The 19495-nt window shown below is 37.7% G+C and overlaps 1 protein-coding gene across 1 annotated transcript in view; it reads left to right on the forward strand.

Annotated features, from left to right (window-relative positions):
- The window catches only part of fbn2b (fibrillin 2b), a 64971-nt gene that overhangs the window by 15035 nt on the left and 30441 nt on the right, over nt 1-19495 (forward strand). Inside the window, exons 7-24 of the mRNA XM_079890965.1 lie at nt 1236-1361; nt 5290-5415; nt 9578-9730; nt 11278-11484; nt 11571-11711; nt 12856-12975; nt 13830-13955; nt 14181-14303; nt 15245-15520; nt 15635-15688; nt 16009-16134; nt 16294-16419; nt 16498-16617; nt 17120-17257; nt 18165-18215; nt 18296-18421; nt 18835-19062; nt 19335-19460. Of these exons, the coding sequence (XP_079747091.1) occupies nt 1236-1361; nt 5290-5415; nt 9578-9730; nt 11278-11484; nt 11571-11711; nt 12856-12975; nt 13830-13955; nt 14181-14303; nt 15245-15520; nt 15635-15688; nt 16009-16134; nt 16294-16419; nt 16498-16617; nt 17120-17257; nt 18165-18215; nt 18296-18421; nt 18835-19062; nt 19335-19460 (2493 nt within the window). The remainder of the gene's footprint in view (nt 1-1235; nt 1362-5289; nt 5416-9577; nt 9731-11277; nt 11485-11570; nt 11712-12855; nt 12976-13829; nt 13956-14180; nt 14304-15244; nt 15521-15634; nt 15689-16008; nt 16135-16293; nt 16420-16497; nt 16618-17119; nt 17258-18164; nt 18216-18295; nt 18422-18834; nt 19063-19334; nt 19461-19495) is intronic.

The following is a 19495-nucleotide window of genomic DNA, read 5'->3' on the forward strand; positions in this document are numbered from 1 at the left end:
TGTTTGTTGAATTCTTGCCCTAATGACCAGCCTGACGCGGCAGATAACACTAAGACATGGCCTGTCTAGGGTAAACCATACCACTCCAGTCCATTTCCAAAAGGACACGTCCCCATTGTGTTTCTTAGTAGCGTCAAATATTTAGACGACTTCCATTATGGGTACTTTAAATGGGATTATATAATGTCTTGTCACATTTATTTACAATTATGGGCGTGTTGTTTGATTTTCAAGGACATGATTGAATTCTGTTCTCAAGGTCTGTTACACATTATAAAACTTATTCACTTTGCTCATGAATTTAGGTAAGGTAATCATCACAAGATTAAAACATTAACAGAGGCGTTTTTTGGTCAGCTTTTCCTTTGCAAGCTGTTTTATAGTATAAAAGTTTTAGTTAACAATAACAACTCGGATTCTGCAGCATTGCAGTTGAAAAAAAAAAGTCCATTTGCTTCGCCCTCATAGAACATTTTGCGAGCCAAAATACCAAATGCCACCCAGACTTCACATATCATCTCAAAGACGCCCCTCCCAGTGATTATAAATGTCTCCTCTTTAACTTTTCCTTTTTATTCTTTTCCCCCTTTCAATATACAAAATAAGAGACAGCTCCAAGTCTGGCCTGGATTTGCCTAAAGACGGAGTGCTTTTGCAAAAGTCTGTCTGGCTAGAGTACAAAGCACACACATGTGGGGGGATTTGTGTAACGTGCACTGAGCTTTCCAGAGTTTCTTTGCGTTCAATGGCATTTAACAGGAGAAGCTATTTTAGGACAATATTAGTAGACAGACCTGATGGTTTTGTGCTTATTGGATACAGGTTAAGGCCTGCCAATTATATCAACGTAAAGAAACAGGGCAAAACAGATAAATGCAGTTTTTGCGAGCTAGCCAGATACGTAAGTGCCGTTCAACCCAGACAATACCGAATATCTGAAGTTGTGTCATGAAGTCCTAAAGGGATGACTTCAGACAATGAGAAAATGCCCAGACTGTGAGCGAACAAAGATGATACATGTTTAACCTTCTCAAAGATCCTTGAAGTGATTTAAACTCACAATAGATCTCCAATTAAGAGCAGTAGATGCTGCTGTTGTTGTCGAAATTAGCATTTCCTTTCCAAAGAAAGTACTGTTCATGAGATATACATACTGAAAATACATTACTACTAGTGTTCAGACTACATATATGGGTCAAATGTGTTTGCTTACGCTCTTCTCCTCACCCTGTCAGATGTGGACGAGTGTCAGGCTGTCCCGGGACTATGTGCTGGAGGAAACTGCATTAACACCGTGGGCTCGTACGAGTGCAAATGTCCCGCGGGTCACCGGCAAAGTGAGACCAACCAGAAGTGCGAAGGTATGTCACTTACTGCACAAACCCAAAACTTGTCAGAAAACAGCATGAAGCATGATAATGATCTCACTCCTGTTCATTACTCACAACTGGAAAGAAAAGTCATGCACTTGGCGGTTTCGTCGACATTGTAAGCTTTCCAAAATGTTGACATGCATGAAATGTTGACGTCAGTGGTTTCCAATTGAATATTGGCTGGAAATAGGCTGGTTTGGCATGTAAATGTCAGGTATAGCTGCTTGACTAAGTTACTGGATTAAAAACCAAGTGCTTTTTTCCGCTTAGGGTCCATCTTTGACAATAGATAGTGCCGCTCGAGTGGAATTTAAACAATGCAGAGTGAAAACAAACAGCCGTGTCGTAAAGCGCTTCTTGGATCCAATCCTGCCTTTTAAGAGATGTAAGATAAAACCTAGACAGAGAGATAAAGAGAGTGAATTACAGCTTTTTTTATACTAGCTAAAAGGTTATTCCATATCTACCAGATTGTTTTTTTTTTATTTATAACCTATTTTATTTATTAAAATATGTGTTATATTGCTTTGTATTAAAAAAATGAATTTATTCTAAATTATTATTTTATTTTATTTTGCAATGCAAATGTGAGCATTGATTACAGCTTGCATTTTCCTTTTCCAAGCGGTCTTTTCATGAAAAGAGTATGAAGTATAATATTCTGCTCAGAGGTTTGTTTCTTAGCTCCATTAACTTGGAGACTTGATTCACGTTTCATTTAAGTATCTACTTTGTCTGAGATGTTTGTCATAAAATTCCTGAGTAGAAACACAAACGATTCAGTTGTTGACATACATTGAGATTACAGATCGTTTCTCATAGATGCATCTGGGAAGAGTGAAACTTATTTTATTTTTTTAAACTTTCCCACAGTTTTCTACATGTTCAAAACTGTAAGTTAAGAGTTAAGTATGTAAAATGATCAGATTTGGCACGCTTCCAGTCAGCCAGGCAGAGGGAATCCTGACCCTCTAGGTTATTAGTTTATCTCCTAAATCACATTTTGACCCGAATGACGTGGCCATTACTAAAACAACGGTTTGGAGAAGAAACAGACCTCTGTCTGCAGGCTCATGTAGACTTTTTCTCAAGGAAACGAGAGAGAAACTTCTGCAAATTAGATGCTCAAGTGATCACTAAAACACCCTGAACTTTGGGTTGGAATAGAAGTGCTCCTCTGTTCTTTGAAGCTGCGTGGAGGGTGGAAAAAAAAACCCAGGTGGTAGTTGTGGGACGCTTAATTACAAGACAATGGTGTGGTGGAAAAAGTCTCGCCCTGGGCCAGGAGGTACGGCATGAGGCATACCTCGCACTGCTTACAGGGCACTTTCTCAGGAGTGGTGAGGAGACATCAATTGCAGATCGTTTCAGAGAAAGTAGCTCTAAGTAACTCTAAGTTTGGTAACACTTTATTTTACAGTGTCCTTGTTACCCATGTTATAGTAATAACTAAATTATGCATAATTACATGCAACTAACCCTCAACCAAACCCCAATCCTAACCCTAACCCTATAGTAAGTACATGTAGTTAATTATTATATTCTTTAATTGCTTTATAATAACTTAACAGGTTTATTCTATGGCATTGTAAGAACTCAGAATAACAATTTTTAAGTTCTGATGTCAGAAGAACCTTTTTTATGAAATCATAAGGATTAAAAAGTTACTATATTTCGTTATTACAACTTAAAGGGATAGTTCACTTTGAAATTAAATTTTGGTATGTTTTAGCTTACCTCAATGGCATCCAAGATTTAGGTGTCTTTTTTTCCGCAGTAGTTTCAATTTTGATATTTTTAGGTCAAACCGTTCTTGTCTGTCAGTCATTTAATGCAGGTCTATGGTCACTGTCTCAAAGAGCATGCACAGAGAAGTCCAAATTAAAACAATTCCCCATCGTCCAAATTAAACAATTCCCCATCGTAAGTACACATTGATGGCCTAAGACACGAAACGAGCGGCTTGTGTGTGAAAACGAACAGTATTTATATCGTTTTTACCTCTACACAACCACGTCCAAGTGATCTGAGGGCGCGCACGCTTCCTGGTGTGTGACGTGTGCGCGCATTCTGGCTTAGTCTGTGCAAATGCCGGAAAGTGTACAAGAGGTAAAAACGATATAAATACTGTTTCTCACACAAACTGCTCGTTTTGTGTCTTAGGCCATCAATGTGTACTTACGATGGGGAATTGTTTAATTTGGACTTCTCTGTGCATGCTCTTTGAGACAGTGACCATAGACCTGCATTATACGACTGACAGACAAGAACGGTTTGACCTAAAAATATCAAAATTGAAACTACCTCGGAAACAAAGACACCTACATCTTGGATGCCCTTGAGGTAAGCTAAAACATACCAAAATTTAATTTCAAAGTGAACTATCCCTTTAAAATATTCTCTTATGGCATCAAGCTGTAAAACCCTTTTAAAACCTTTAATTTGAACCATTTTAGTCCAGATAATTGTCAGCTAGTCAAGGAACCCAAATAATGGTGCTTAAAGTTTTTTGATGCTTTTGATCTTTTTTCCTCCTTCTCTCTTTTTAAAATGAAGAGCAGAACCAAACACAAACATTTCATCAATGAATGCAAAAACCACAAAAAGTGCTCTCCTGATGTACAATTACGTGAGCACGCACTCCAGCAGTCATTAGCAGACGTTTCCCTCTCAACACGCCCTGAGTAAAGTCTGGTCCCGCTTCTGGGGCTCCGCTGACGAGCGGGTTTGTTTTGCCGAGGTTTTTATGACTTCAGCAGGGCCGTTTTCAGCTGCTGTGGGACAACGTGACTCCCGCTTTCCAACACACGAACACATCAAACACGTAATCGCTCCTCATGCTCTTCCCACATCCCGCCTCAATCTCATGCGACGAACCCGACACACAGCGTCCACATATAATTTTACTAAATAAATGTAATTGCACGTGTGTATAAATATAAGAATGACACGCAATACAAACCAACAAAACGCTTTAACATCTGTTGACCTTCAGTTTGAGTTAGCGCCCGTAGTCACTTTATGGACCATGTGGAGGTCCCGAGCGATACCAATCGATTCCCACAGGAAAGAAAAACCACAAACGGGATCTTAATTGTTTCTCCTACTATAGATGTAAATGAGAGATGCTTCTAAGACGTTTCTCCTCAACAACAAAAACAATGCCTGAAATATCAAGTGCGTCTCCTCTTGTTTGGTTTCTACTGGAAGACTTTGGTGTTATACTTCCCAGACTTCTGAAAGAACCAGAGTGTGTGAGAACCTTTTTAAGTTCTTATGCTGCATTAGAACCTTGCAAGTTCTCATGTCATAAAATAACCTTTTTGCTACATCTTATGAATTTACAAAGGCTTTCCAATGGCATCAGAAGAATGTAAAAGTTCTTAATTCATAGGACAGCTAATTAATAATTCTTATGATGGCATTACAGAAACTTAGAAAGGTTCTTCAGTGACATCACAATAACTAAGTTCGGTGACACTTATTTTACAGTGTCCTTTTTACATGTTACATGTATATTTACCATAGTAATAACAGTAAATTCTGCATAATTACATGCAACTAACCCTAAACCAAACCCTAATCCTACCCTAACCCTATAGAAAGTACATGTAGTTGCTTAATATTACTCCGTACTTAAATATATAATTACACTGTAACATTGACACCTTAAAATAAAGTGTAACCCTGTTAAAAAAGTTGCTGCCTTTACCTTAAACTTGAATGTTTAAGTAATTTCAACTTAAATTGCATTAAACTGACTTAAAATGAGTTGAATCTTGTATAACTTAAAAAAAGTAAATAAAATTAGTTGAAGGAATGTAAAAACATATGTTGCTATAACTTATTGATCATATAATGTTTTACAGTGCAGATCATAAAAGAAATGCATCACTGCTTTGTGTTTGCGTTTCAGATATCGACGAATGCACAATCATATCCGGCGTGTGTGACGGCGGAGAATGCACCAACACCGCCGGCAGCTATGTGTGCACCTGTCCGCGGGGATACATCACCAGCACAGACGGCTCCAGATGTGTCGGTGAGACTCTTTCATCCACACACACATGCACACACACGCTGGTTCCCGTGACCTTACGCTGGGCCGCATCTGAGCCGTGCTTCATATCGCCTGTGTGACTCACAGGATGAACTTGTGTGCGCTTTTGTCAACCACTTCAAGCCCGTGTAAGTGTGTGTATAATACCGTACAGTAACTTCACCAGCAAACAGGACCGAACTGTTGGTTTAAAAATCCAAATAAACCTGGATGAGTAATTTTTTGAGATCAACTTTTTAATTTTTGCACCCCTAGTGGCGCCAAATAGAATTGCAATGTTTTGAGCAGCCCTATTAAAAAACTTTTGCTCAACCAATAATGTGAGTTTGAGTTTGGACAGTATTATTTTAGTTTTATTATAGTTTTATCAATATTTTGAATCAGCTTTAATTTTTATATTTTCCGTTAATTATTTTAGTAATTCCGTAATGTGCATTTATCATTGTTTTTTTTTTTTTTTTTTTTGCTATTTAGGTTTAATTTATGTTTAGTTTTTATTTATTTTGAATGAATAATTTTAGTGCTTCAACTTAAACTTATTGCCAAAGGCAACATTTTTCATTTTAAATTTTTCAATAGACAACTTTTTTTTAATTGCAGTTAACAGAAATGTTTTTAATAGTCTTAGGTTAGGTGAGGTTAGGTTAGGATTATCTGTTTGTCTAAACCATGACTTGACAATATTTTTGCCATTGCATCTGGTGCTCTTAGAAACATTTATTTTACAAATTGGTTTCCTATTTTGAGAACTTCACATCTTTTTGTGTCAGAGAACTTAACATCTTATTGCAATTTGTGTTGTTAGAAACCCTAAAATAGTTGGTCCATTTTTAGCAAAAGATGGCTCTTCTGTAGCTTCGCATAAACTTAAGGTTATTCTATGATCATAAGAATTTAGAAGAACATTTTGAATTCATGTGTCATTGAAGAACATCATTAATGTATTAAAAAGTTTATAGTTTATAAGAATTTCATCATAAGAATTAAAAAAAAAAGAATTTGTAAGAAATTCATCATAAAAATTTAATTAATATAAAATGTAATTACATAAGAAAATGTTTTCTTTTAGCATCAGGCTGTAAAAAAAAACGTTTAAATCCTTGATTTTTTTTGTAAAGTGAAACCTCAGACATGAGTTGCATTTATAAGGACATATCTTGCTCAAGGACATTTTTCTCTGCAGGATATGATTGCGAATTGAAATTAATTAAAAAACCCGGGTTGTCTGACATCTGTTGTATATCTCATTCATGCTCATCTTACAATGATTGTTGTCCGACAAAAAGAAAAAAAGGTTTGTCAAAACTTCCATCAAAACTTTCTGGGAAACACAAGCAGAGCAAACCTCTGCATAAAAAAGTTTACAACACTATTATTGGTTTTACAAATAATTTACTTGGAAAATATATTCGGCTTGTTTCATGAATGCATCGTTCTGCCCTTAAAAATGAACTTTCTTTTCTGTCGACGTCACAAATATCACATGCACTGGCAAATATAAAGTAATAAATGTCGCCTTTAAAAACGTGTGCAAAGGAAACCGTTTGAATCCTGACTAACTAGTCTTTCTTTAGTTTGAAACCAGACTAGTTTGTTGGTTTCTTTTGGCGAACGGGTCTCAATCGGGGATCAATCATCAGAAAACAATGGTGAAAATAGAGCCACATGGATGCTATTTCCTCCTGCTAACATTCCAGTACAGTGAGGCAAAGACATTGTTGACTCTGGCAGGGCCTTTGTCTTTTCCCTTCACTGTCCCTTTCCCTCACACTCCCTTCTCTCTATATATATCTGTGTATATCCATCTCTTTTTATGCACGCCGTCTTGAGTTTCTCACTCCGGCCGGCCCATATGTCTCTCGTAACCCCCTGATCCGACAGGTCCCCGGGTGCGAATAAAGAAACGTGAGATACCGGCCCTGGATGACGCGTTGACGTGGCCCTCATACATTCCCAGAAACCCGTCTGGATTTGCAGCAAATGTTTAGTGAACATATGGATCCCGTCATGGTGGAGAACACGGGCAATCTGGATGTTTTTCAGTATGTTGTTGACATACACAATAAAGATTGTCGTTAGAAGCCAAAAATGTTTTTTGGAGATTTTGGAACATTTGGAAATTTGGCATGAAATCAAATATGACCCCATTACTATTACTCTCAAAATGAGTGTTATTGGTTACGCCTATCTTTTCTTCACATTTTGGCCGTCTGTCCTCACCAAGACATCGTTTTTTGTCCTGCGAAAACTGACGCTCTACTAAGTAGTTACATTTTAAAACCGTTTTCGCTTTGTAGTGTGGACTTTGAAAACTGAGGTTTTCGAAAACGATGACGGATGTTTAGTCATTTCGACACATTTTGTACCCATAGATATAATAGTTATATTGGCATTGTTGTGCCTGCTATTGATAGTGTTGTTAAAAATAAAATATTACATTCATATATTGCATTCATGCAAAGATGACCCAAAAAAATAGCAAAACATCAGGGAATTTGTGTTTTAGACCAATAATTGTATTTATTGATCAATTTATTGCCTTTTAACGCATGCACAGGAAGAAGATTTAAGCATTTACCGATGTTTCAGTGTGGATGAGTAACTTTTGGAAAGCACTAGCGTGGACGTCGTTCTCAAATGCATCCGTAGCCATTGTGAGCATTTCATTAGTGCAAGTTATTCCAAAGAAGCTGCAAATGCCAACTAGCTGCTCAGACATTGTTTTACGCCAGAAACCAACGGCAGAAAGGTTTTGTGCTATCTTTGCGTTCGCCCCCTGGCTGGTGCTCTGTATCGCACAGAACCAGGCCGTAGGGAGTCATCTAGACTGACGCTATTCAGCGTTAATGCACCGTTGAGCCATGTACAAACACGAGAAATCTCACGTCAGAAGGTCTGGTTCCAATTGAAGCCAGCATTCCCATCACCACGCTTGCGAAACCCCCCGGCCGGGTCGATCCCAGAGGGTTGTAGTTCTGGAATGAGCGCCTGGAACCTCCAGACCAAGGGTTTCTTGTGTCCGACGTAATTGGCCAAGATTACTCCACATGGACTTGATTTATGGCAGAGTGCTGGCTCATTAGCCGAGTTAATCGACTTTCACCCCCTTTTCCACATGGTTCAGAAGCACTAATATAGCAGTGTATGCAAACTAGTATGTACCCGATCTCAACCAGCCCCTGGTTGACCTTGACTGGCTGAAGCGTCCTATCTCAACCTTGTTCCCGAACCATGCTTTTAGTCCTCCAGTGGCCTTCCCAAACTCCCACCTCATAAATTAACTTCCTGCTAGGGGACTGTGTAAAGGGCATGCATGGGCCTGACTTCCTGTGAAGTGTGACTGTACTCTCGAGAAAAGCATTTCTGGTATTTGGAGGTTAATGCACAATTGAATAGTAGAATTTATATACAACATATTCTGTATGTATAACCCTGGACCACAAAACATGGGTCAATTTTTTTAAATTGAGGTTTATACATCATCTGAAAGCTGAATAAATAAGCTTTTTATTGATGTATGGTTTTGAATCTGATCGAAACATTGAGAAAATCGCCTTCAAAGTTGGCCATTTATGTTGGCGATTGTGCAGCATTCACTCACAAAAATACATGTTTTATATGTTTACGGTAGGAAATTTACAAAATATCTTCATGGAACGTAATCTTTACTTAATATCCTAATGATTTTTGGAATAAAAGAAAAAGCGATAATTTTGACCCATACAATGTATTGTTGGCTATTGCCGCAAATATACCCTGTAACACTGGGTCACATATAGTATAAAAGGTAACACTTTACAATAAGGTTCATTAGTTAACATTAGTTAACTACATTAGTTAACATGAACTAATAATAAACTGCACGTATACAGCATTTGTTAATCTTTGTTAATGTTAATTTCAACATTTACTAATACTTTATTAAAATCTTGTTAGAATTAGTAAATGCACTGTGAACTAACATGAACTACGGTATTTTTATTAACTAATGTTAAAAAATATTAACAAATACAGTAACAAAAGGATTGCTCATGGTTAGTTCATGTTAGTTAATGAACGTTATTGTAAAGTGTTACGGTATAAAATTCACATATTGTAAACAGTATGTATAGTATGCTGATCTCTCTCTCGCTCTCTGTCACAGATCATCGGGTCGGTACGTGTTTCTCGTCTTTGGCGAACGGCCGCTGCGCGGGTGAATTGTCCGGTCAGTACACCAAGGGACAGTGTTGCTGCGACACGGGCCGCTGCTGGGCCCTCGGACACATCCCAGAGATGTGCCCCGTCAGAGGATCTGGTGAGTAGGCTAATGCTAATCACTAGCAGTGTTTGCTAAGTCAAACGTTACTACTACTACTGCTAATATCAGACACTTTTTAGTCCTTTTTAATGTCACCCCAGTTAGCTCCACTATTCTATGCCTTTTGTAGTATAAATAGTGTGAAAAGTGAAGATTCCACTGTTCATACTGAAAGTTCCAAAAATTCTGAACATTCCAAAAAGATAAAGTGCACTTTAAATGATGCACTTAACTAACCGGAAATGGAATGTTGTGGAATGTTGGACGCCTAATGCGCTCAACTGTCACAGCTTTCCTTATAAGGGAAGGGGGAGGGGCTAACAGACTCTGGTGTTGAATGACTAAATAACCTTATCAAATTCAAAAGGTTATATGTGCGTAGTGTGTAGCATGTCATTTGGGACTCATGTCTGGCTAGCATCTGTATGCTAGCATACCCCTAAAAGATATTTAGCAAGTATTAAAATTAGTACATTTCCAAAAATACTGATGACATTTTGTCCAATAAAATGGTTTCTTGAATGAGGACGTCTGAATAGCGATAGCAAGTAGCGTAGTTAACGGTTGAAATGATAGTTAAACACGACTAGCTATTTCTAAAGTCCCAGACTTCCTTTATCAACAGGATGTGCATCAATACAGTTTTTGTGTGGTATTTCAATGTAGTTCTGAACCGCACAAACTTTAAATGCCATTATGATCCTGTCATGAGTGCTGACTCTTCTCGGACCGCATTACAACAAAAACATCATTTCAAAAGGAGGAATTTCTTCAGATGTTCGACCCTTTGAAGAGTCGCTCCAGACGTGCTGTACCTCACTGCAGAATCACGATAAACACGTGTCAGGTCAGCCGAGCGATCTTCTCTCAGGATAATAAAACGCTCTCTTTCAGTCCCACGCCTTCACACCCGAGTGTTTTACGCTCTTCCCTCCTCTTTGACACCGTCATGTTTCATCCGCAGGAATGCGCAAGCCAGACGGCTGCCAAAATCCACGGCTAACACCTCGATTTTTCAACTTTCATTCAGTGTGCAAGTAGAGCTCAGTCTGCGCATTATCTACTTGTTTTTCATGTTGAGTTGAGCAACTTATTTAAAATGTATTAGTTTGCATTCAAAGTAGGCACGATTGCAACATGATATACAATCAAACCAAAATTCAGATTCAGACAACAGTTCTCACATTATCGCAGTTTATTCGCTATTGTTTAGAAAATGGTAATCAAGAACTCAAGAGTTAAACTGTGTCAGAACATATTCATCTTGATAATGTCCGATAACTTTGAGCAAAGTATAGTCAGAGGTCAAAGTGTCTGGATAATATTTGGTCCCAAATTTGACTGTATGAAGAATTTTTGGGTATAATATGTCACAGTTTACTTTATTTTGCAAAACCTTTACTTGCATAAATTAACTATAGTGTCGTAACTAAAAAATATATAAATTTATGTCTGGTGTCTGAATAATTTTTGGTTTGACTGTAAATTGCATGATGTCTTCCTGTAATTAGCATCTTGTTACAGTGTCTATTGTTGATTTCCAGATGAATACAGGCGACTGTGCATCCAGAGGCTTCCTTTTGGCACCGGCAATGGCGGCGGCATCCACGACGGTAACGGCGGCCTGAACATCGGCGGTTACGGCAAAGGGCCGTCGCAGAACGGAAATAACGGCTACATTTACGGCGTTGAACACACTAATGGAAACGGACAGGGAAACGGAAATGGAAACGGCCAGAAGATTCAAACCAGTGAGTTGAAGTTTCCGGATTTCCCAGTGAAATGACTCGCATGTTCGAAGCTGAGAAATGAGCGGTGTGTCTTTGTTTGTGCTCAGGCCAATTGAACGAGACCACGATCGACGTGTGCAAGCATTTCACCAACCTGTGCCTGAACGGCCGCTGCATTCCCACGCCGACCAACTACCGCTGCGAATGCAACATGGGATACAGGCAGGACGTGCGCGGGGAGTGCATTGGTGAGTCTAAGTATTATTTGCATCTAATGCCTTGTCCACGCGGAGACGTGTTTAGCTGTATACGTACGAATTTTGTATCGTATCGGCATTTCGTCCAGACGGATCTGGCTCTTTGGGAGCCTAAAACCTCTCCCTTGCCTCTTACTGAGCCTCTTATTTCTTTATTTGGTAACACTATTTTATTTTAAGCCATTTATGGTTGATTATATTGTTATATTGTAAGATTATTATTGTATATAAAGCACACAAGGTTTATGCGCACTCTCCAAGTCTTCTCCGTTTTTAGTGTCTCTGTGGCAGAATTACAGCGCCACATACTGGTCTGGCATGTATACTACATCGTTTTGAGTCGGTTTCAGGGGTTTCGTGTGTACGCAGATATTTATTGAGATGACGCCGTGTTTACGCCGAGTTTTTTTTTTAGAACGAGGAAAAAAAAAGATTGGATAGGGAAAGCTCTGTCTTCGTGTGGATGTGGCCTAAAAGTCAGGAAAAAAGTGTTTCCTGAACTGACGAATGTAGACATGCCCTGTGTCTCAATGTCCATACTATCCAAATAAGTGTGTCCCAAAGCATAGTATGTTGAAAAGAGTATGTCAGAAGTCCTCGGATGGTCTACTATTCCTGGTGGATTTTCGAAGTGTGGATCCGTGCTCACTATAACAGATAATATTACCCATGATCCATTGCGCTTTGGTGGAGGATTCAGTTCAGAACTACAAACACGAGTAAAAAGTGTAAAAAAAACTACAAAACATGGCGGATATGCGCGTCCGACGGTGAAAGGTTTAGATAAAGGTTTGAGTGACTATTTAAAGTTTAACCTGATAGCCTGATTTATTTAATGTTATCCGTGTTATAAGACGCAGTTGTATGATGTGATAGTTTTTCCCAAAGCGTGTCTACTCTTCTGCTACACACTCAAAAGTATGCACTTTTTCTTCACAAAAAGAGTACATACTTTTAGGACTTGGTATAAGTAGGCGAATTGAGATGCAGCAATGGTCTAAAGCGTCCTCTGCTGCCATCTGTAGGTGGTTTGTAGTGGTTTGAAAACATCTGTAGGCTTGACTGCCAGTATTTTAACTCATATAATTGATTAATGGTGCTAATAGTTTCTCATACATCTGCCTTCTACCCTCAGACGTGGACGAGTGCAACAGTAACCCGTGTGTGAACGGAGACTGCGTCAACACGCAAGGATCGTATCACTGCAAATGTCACGAGGGATACCAGGGAACGCCGACCAAACAGGCCTGCATTGGTTTGTTGCTTGTTATTCTGGTCTAAAACCTATTTTATGCCAAAAACTCGTTTAATGCCAAACATTTTTACATTCAAAAGGTTTGAAATCTAAAACTAACAGCTAAAAAACTGCCTTAAATATAAAATATCATTACATTATTCAGTTTCATGCTTCGTGCCTAGATTGTTATCATTAGTTTTTTTATTTTCTTATTATAAATATTTTAAGCAATTTTTTTTACTCAAACTGTAACTAAAAATTATACTTATAACTAAAAAAATTAAATACTACATAAATAAATATGTAAATGCATATTTTCGGAAAAAAATAGAATTTTATTTATTTTTTAATTCTGTAAGACAAGATGGCTATTATTTATTTTAGTATTATTTATATGATTTAGTATTATACTGTTATAGTATTTATTAATATTTTATATTAATAACTTTAATTTTTATATTTTGTTTTTAATTTAATTTTAGTTTGTTTCAGTAATTTTTTTGTGCTTTTATTTTTTTTATTAAATTATGATATTTATTATTTATTATTGATATTGTATTTAATTTCAACTTTATTTTAGTTATCAAATATAATTTTTAATAGTTTTAATTTTATTTGCAACACTTCATTTTTTTTAAAACATTCGACATTTTAAAAGTTATCTTGCGTTACACACTAAACAGACAAAAAAAACGACCAAATAATGTGACTATGACAGTTTAATGTGAATAATCCATTTTCAATTAATTTTCATGGTAATTTCAAAGTCAGCACATCATTTTTTTTTCAACTTTACACGCCATAATTTCAACTTTACACGGCCTAGCGCCCTCTGGTGGACAACTGTAACTAATACATTCCTGTTGCTTCAGACATTGACGAGTGTATCGTGAACGGTGTTATGTGCCGAAACGGACGCTGTGTGAACACCGATGGAAGTTTCCAGTGCATCTGTAACGCTGGCTTTGAAATCAGCCCTGATGGGAAGAACTGCATCGGTAAGTGCTTAAACTGCCACTTTAACATACTCTGGTGTGCAATCTGAATAGCCTAATATATATATATATATATATATATATATATAGATATATAGGGTGTTAGGGTGGTGGAGGGTGTTAAAAGGTCAACACAATAGTTTTTCATTAATAACTTTGACAAATACAAACACGACTCAATATCCACCATTTGTTTTTATGGCCTAATGGTGTTTTCTTGTCCTCCAGACCATGATGAATGTGCCACCACCAACATGTGCCTCAACGGCATGTGCATCAACGAAGACGGAAGCTTCAAGTGCATCTGCAAACCTGGTTTTGCGTTGGCACCCAATGGACGCTACTGCACCGGTGAGCATGTGTGGGAGTTGCTTTGACGGATTATTAAACCCCAGAAATGGTTTACTCACCCTCCTGTCTGTCAATCGCCAAAAAATGACCAAATAACAACTAAATAAAAGTGCCAAGAAAATAGTTTAGTAACTTGTGCGGCATATTCCGAGTCTATACGCTATATTCCGAGTCCTCTGAAGTCAAATGATAGTTTTGTGAAATCGCTAAAATAAAAATTTGTAAATAGTTAAAATCTTTGGTCTGGTGACCATTTTTCAATGAAGTCTTTAATGACCAAAATTGAAGTCGTTATTCTCTGAAAATTGTTCCCTCAGTGCAACTATTCAGTCGCTACATTTCAAGTCTCCTGAAGTCGTACGTTAGTTTTGTGCAAGAAATCGCTAAAATCTCATTTTCATTTGCAAGTTTGACGTCAAATCTTACGTATTGCTTCTTGCGACGTCTTCGGTTCAAATGGTGACCATTTGTCAATGAAGTCTTTAATGATCAAACTTTAAGTCGTTATTTTCTAAAAATCTCTCATATGATAGTTTTATGTGAGAAACAGACGGTAAATTGCTAAAATCTAATTTGCGCATTTTTTGCAAGTTTGACGTCAAATCTGATGTGATGCATCTTTGGTTCTCGCATCTGGTGACTATTTGTCATAGAAGTCTTTAATGACCAAAGTCGTTATTCTCTGAAAACCCCCCAAATCTAATTTGCGTTCACATATATATGCACGTCAGTGGTGCATGTTCGGCGTCAATTGGCGACAAGTCGTAAGACACAAGAACCAATGACATTTGTTGTCATTGATGTCAAGCCTAATTCATCAAGACATATGAGGCTAGTTTTCATGTCAAGTCAGATGTCGTTTGTGCTCATCTCATGACCGTTTGTTATTGACGTGTTGTTTGCTAACGTTCTACACCATTTCCTCCGTTTCACCCTGACAGACATTGATGAATGCCAGACCTCGGGCATCTGTATGAACGGCCGCTGCGTGAACACAGAGGGCTCTTTCCACTGTGAGTGCCCGCCAGGCCTGGCCATCGGCGTGGACGGGCGTGTCTGCATAGATACTCACATGCGCACCACATGCTATGGCGCAATAAAGATAGGCACATGTTCGCGCCCGTTCCCCGGGGCAGTGACGAAGTCTGAATGCTGTTGCGCCAACCCAGAACACGGCTTCGGAGAACCCTGCAAACCCTGCCCGGCGTTCAACTCAGGTAGACTGCAGGGATACACCTTCCAGTCCAGAACGATATTTTAATATTAAATCAACATACGATAGCTTTGACTTGTGTGCTAACAGGTAGCTAACGTGTTTTGTTTGTCCTCAGCCGATTTTCAGGCGTTGTGCAGCAGTGGACCTGGAATCACCGCAGATGGACGAGGTAAGTCTGTCTTCGCTACTATGCTAGTACGTTTGCGAATGCTAAACGCTAACGGACTATATTAGATTTCTTTACGAATGCTAAATGCTAATGAACTGTAATCACAGAAATTAGATTTCTTTGCGAAAGCTTAATGCTAATGAACTGTATTTGATTTATTTGCGAATGCTATACGCTAACGGCTGTATTTGACTTCTTTGCGAAAGCTAAATGCTAACGAACTGTATTAGATTTATTTGCGAATGCTATATGCCAACGGGCTGTATTTGACTTCTTTGCAAATGCTGAATGCTAACGAACTGTATTCGATTTCTTCATAGACATCAATGAATGTGCTTTGGATCCAGACATCTGTCAAAACGGTATCTGCGAGAACTTGCGCGGGAGCTACCGTTGCATCTGTAACATCGGCTACGAGTCTGACGCTAGCGGAAAGAATTGCGTGGGTGAGTTGCGTAACTTTTTTTTTAATTACGCAAGTCGTAGCTTCTACTCCTGTTTTGTTTTATGTACAAAATACATTTTGAACAACATTTGAACAACATGCTCTAACACCTAGCAAAAGTAGTTTGATTAATTTCGTGAATTTTTTGCGTATGTTTCAGACATTAACGAGTGTTTGGTGAATCGGTTGTTGTGCGACAACGGCATGTGTAGAAACACGCCCGGAAGTTACACTTGCTCTTGCCCCAAAGGATTCTCCTTCAAAGCCGATTCTGAGACATGCGAAGGTAACTCCGACTCCTTAAAAACAAAAAAACGTATCTTTTTTCATAGATTTATATCGTAATGTCATACATTTCGCGCAGACATCAACGAGTGCGACTCCAACCCCTGCATCAACGGCGTGTGCCGCAACATAGCCGGTTCCTTCAATTGTGAATGTTCCCACGGCAGCAAGCTGGACTCCACCAACACCATCTGCGTAGGTAAGTACGAACATTTGTTTTAGGCTAAAGAACAACGCGGTTTTATGCTAGCAGAAATGTGTTCTCTGATTTGTTAATCACTTATGGATAGTTTAGTGGCTATTAAATGTTTTAAAAAATTGGACAGAAGATGCTAAACAAGCAACCAACCACTTCCTGATTGTGCTACATTAGCATATGCCAATGTTGTTTATTTCCATTTTAAAGTTAACTGGATAACAGTCTGCTACTTTATCCATTTCTAGCCAGGCGGTTTTCATTCTTTGTCTGAAACTGAACATCGTTTGATTGAAATTAATGGAGTATGAAGGCAATAGGTCACGCGTTTGTGCTTTCAGGATGAATGCCCACTGTGATCTCATCCCGCTAGATATCCAAGTTGGTTTTTATATATCTGTAGAAATGCATCGATTCTCCACAGGGGAGTCGCTTCAAATGTCACAACGTCCATTTGTCATTGTCACACTTTCTTGGTTCTCTTGCACGTATTTGCCTCATGCAGACAGCATGAAAGGAACCTGCTGGCTGAACATCCAGGACGGCCGCTGTGAGGTGAATATAAACGGGGCCACGCTGAAGTCCGAGTGCTGCTCTACACTGGGGGCGGCCTGGGGAAGCCCATGTGAACGCTGTGAAATTGGTTAGTTCATATGCAAAAACAACCAAAAAAGGATATATATATATTACACAATTGAAGAAAATAAATATGTAATTTTTATTTTTTATAATAATTTATATATACGATTTTATCATTTATTTATTTTTAAAATATATATATAAATGTTTGAAAATTATTTGATATATAACTTTTGCTTATATATATATATATATATATATATATATATATATATATATATATATACACACAATTGTATTTGTATTTTTTATTATAATTGATTTTATTATCATTTACAAAATCATTTTTTGATTATATAATATTTTATATATAACCTGCTTATATATAATCTTATTTTCATTTTTTTATTAGAATTTATATATATTTTTACAATATATATATATATATATATATATATATATATATATATATATATATATATATATATATATAAACATACATATACAAACATTTAAAAAATATATTATTTGATATACTTGTACATCATTTTATTTGTATTTTTATTATAATTTATAAATAATTTATCATTTAAAACATGAAAAATTATATATATTTTTTACATTTATTTTATATATAACTTCTGCTTATATCTGTTTTTTTATTATAATAATTTATGTATAATTTTTATCATTCATACAAAAAATATTAAATATATATTTTTATTATATAATATTTAATATATATGCTTATATATAATCTTATTTAAATGTTTTATTATAAATATATTAGAATACATATTTGATATATAACTTTTGCATATATATATATATATATATATATATATATATATATATATATAAAAAACTTTGTGTATTTTTATTATAATTTATAAATATTTTTTATCATTTAAAAAATATATTTTTGAAAATTATTTGATACATAACTTTAGCACTTTATTTATTTTCTACAGATCCTGCCTGTTCGAAAGGTTTCGCTCGCATGAAAGGTCTTGTGTGTGAAGGTACGTGCTACCCACAATCCCTTGCTGCATTCACCTGGTGCGCTGCATGACGATGCATAACTTCTCTGCTCCATCTTCAGATATTAACGAGTGCGAGGTTTTCCCCGGCGTGTGCACAAACGGCCGGTGTGTGAACACCCAGGGCTCGTTCCGGTGCGAGTGTCCCGAGGGTCTCACGTTGGACGGAGCCGGACGAACATGTGTTGGTCTGTGAACTGAACATTTATACATTCAATATTTAATCTGACTTATTTACAAAAGTATAAAAATCATCATCACTTAAGCTGGGTGCACACTGTGCGATTTATAAAAGTTTTACATCATCAATCAATGACATGTTTAGTGATGTGAGTTGCATTACACGCGGGATTGAAATGGCAGCTACAAAGAAATCTCGATCGTAACGATCATTAATCGGCTGACGGTGAACATGTCAAACTAACGATCAAAGACTTCAGATTTTAGCCTATAGGATCAGAGGAATCTTTTAGGATTTGCATAAATTTGTCTCAGACGGTCAAATCGTACAGCGTGAACCCGGCTTTACTAAATCAAACTGTCCCTAACAGGAGGTCTTGATCCAAAGCAGTGATGTAAACTGGTTGTGTGTGTCTCGCAGACATCCGAAGCGAGCAGTGTTACATGAAATGGGACGAGGACGAGTGTGTGGAGCCGTTACCGGGCCGTTACCGGGCGGATATGTGCTGTTGTACAGTGGGAGCGGCGTGGGGTGTCGACTGTGAGGCGTGTCCCAAACCAAACACTCCCGAATATAAAAGCATCTGCCCTCGTGGACCTGGGATCGCCAACCGAGGAGACATCCTGACTGGGAGACCCTTCTATAAAGGTCATTTATTCATAAAGATCTAAGTATATAGAAATCTTGACCGATGTGATAAAGATAACTGTTTTATAACTTTTGATTATTTGTACATGAGGGTGAGTAATAACTGACAGAATTTTCATTTTCGGGTGAATTAACCCTTTAATAAAGTCATCGGGTCACTGCAGGCGAATTTGATGTTTCCCCATTCATAGACACAGAAGCTGTACTTGCATGACTAAAACTTGAGCGTTTGAAAGATGGGACTTTGTCTTAAAGCCTGTTTTCCCCTGTAGATGTGAACGAATGTAAGGTGTTCAAAGGCCTGTGCACTCACGGGACGTGCCGAAACACCATCGGGAGCTTCAAGTGTCGCTGTGACAGTGGTTTCGCCCTCACCATGGAGGAGAGGAACTGCACAGGTCCACATCTCACACACACACACACATCTGAATCA

Source organism: Squalius cephalus, assembly GCF_949319135.1.
Source record: "Squalius cephalus genome assembly, chromosome: 13".
NCBI classification, from domain to species: domain Eukaryota; kingdom Metazoa; phylum Chordata; class Actinopteri; order Cypriniformes; family Leuciscidae; genus Squalius; species Squalius cephalus.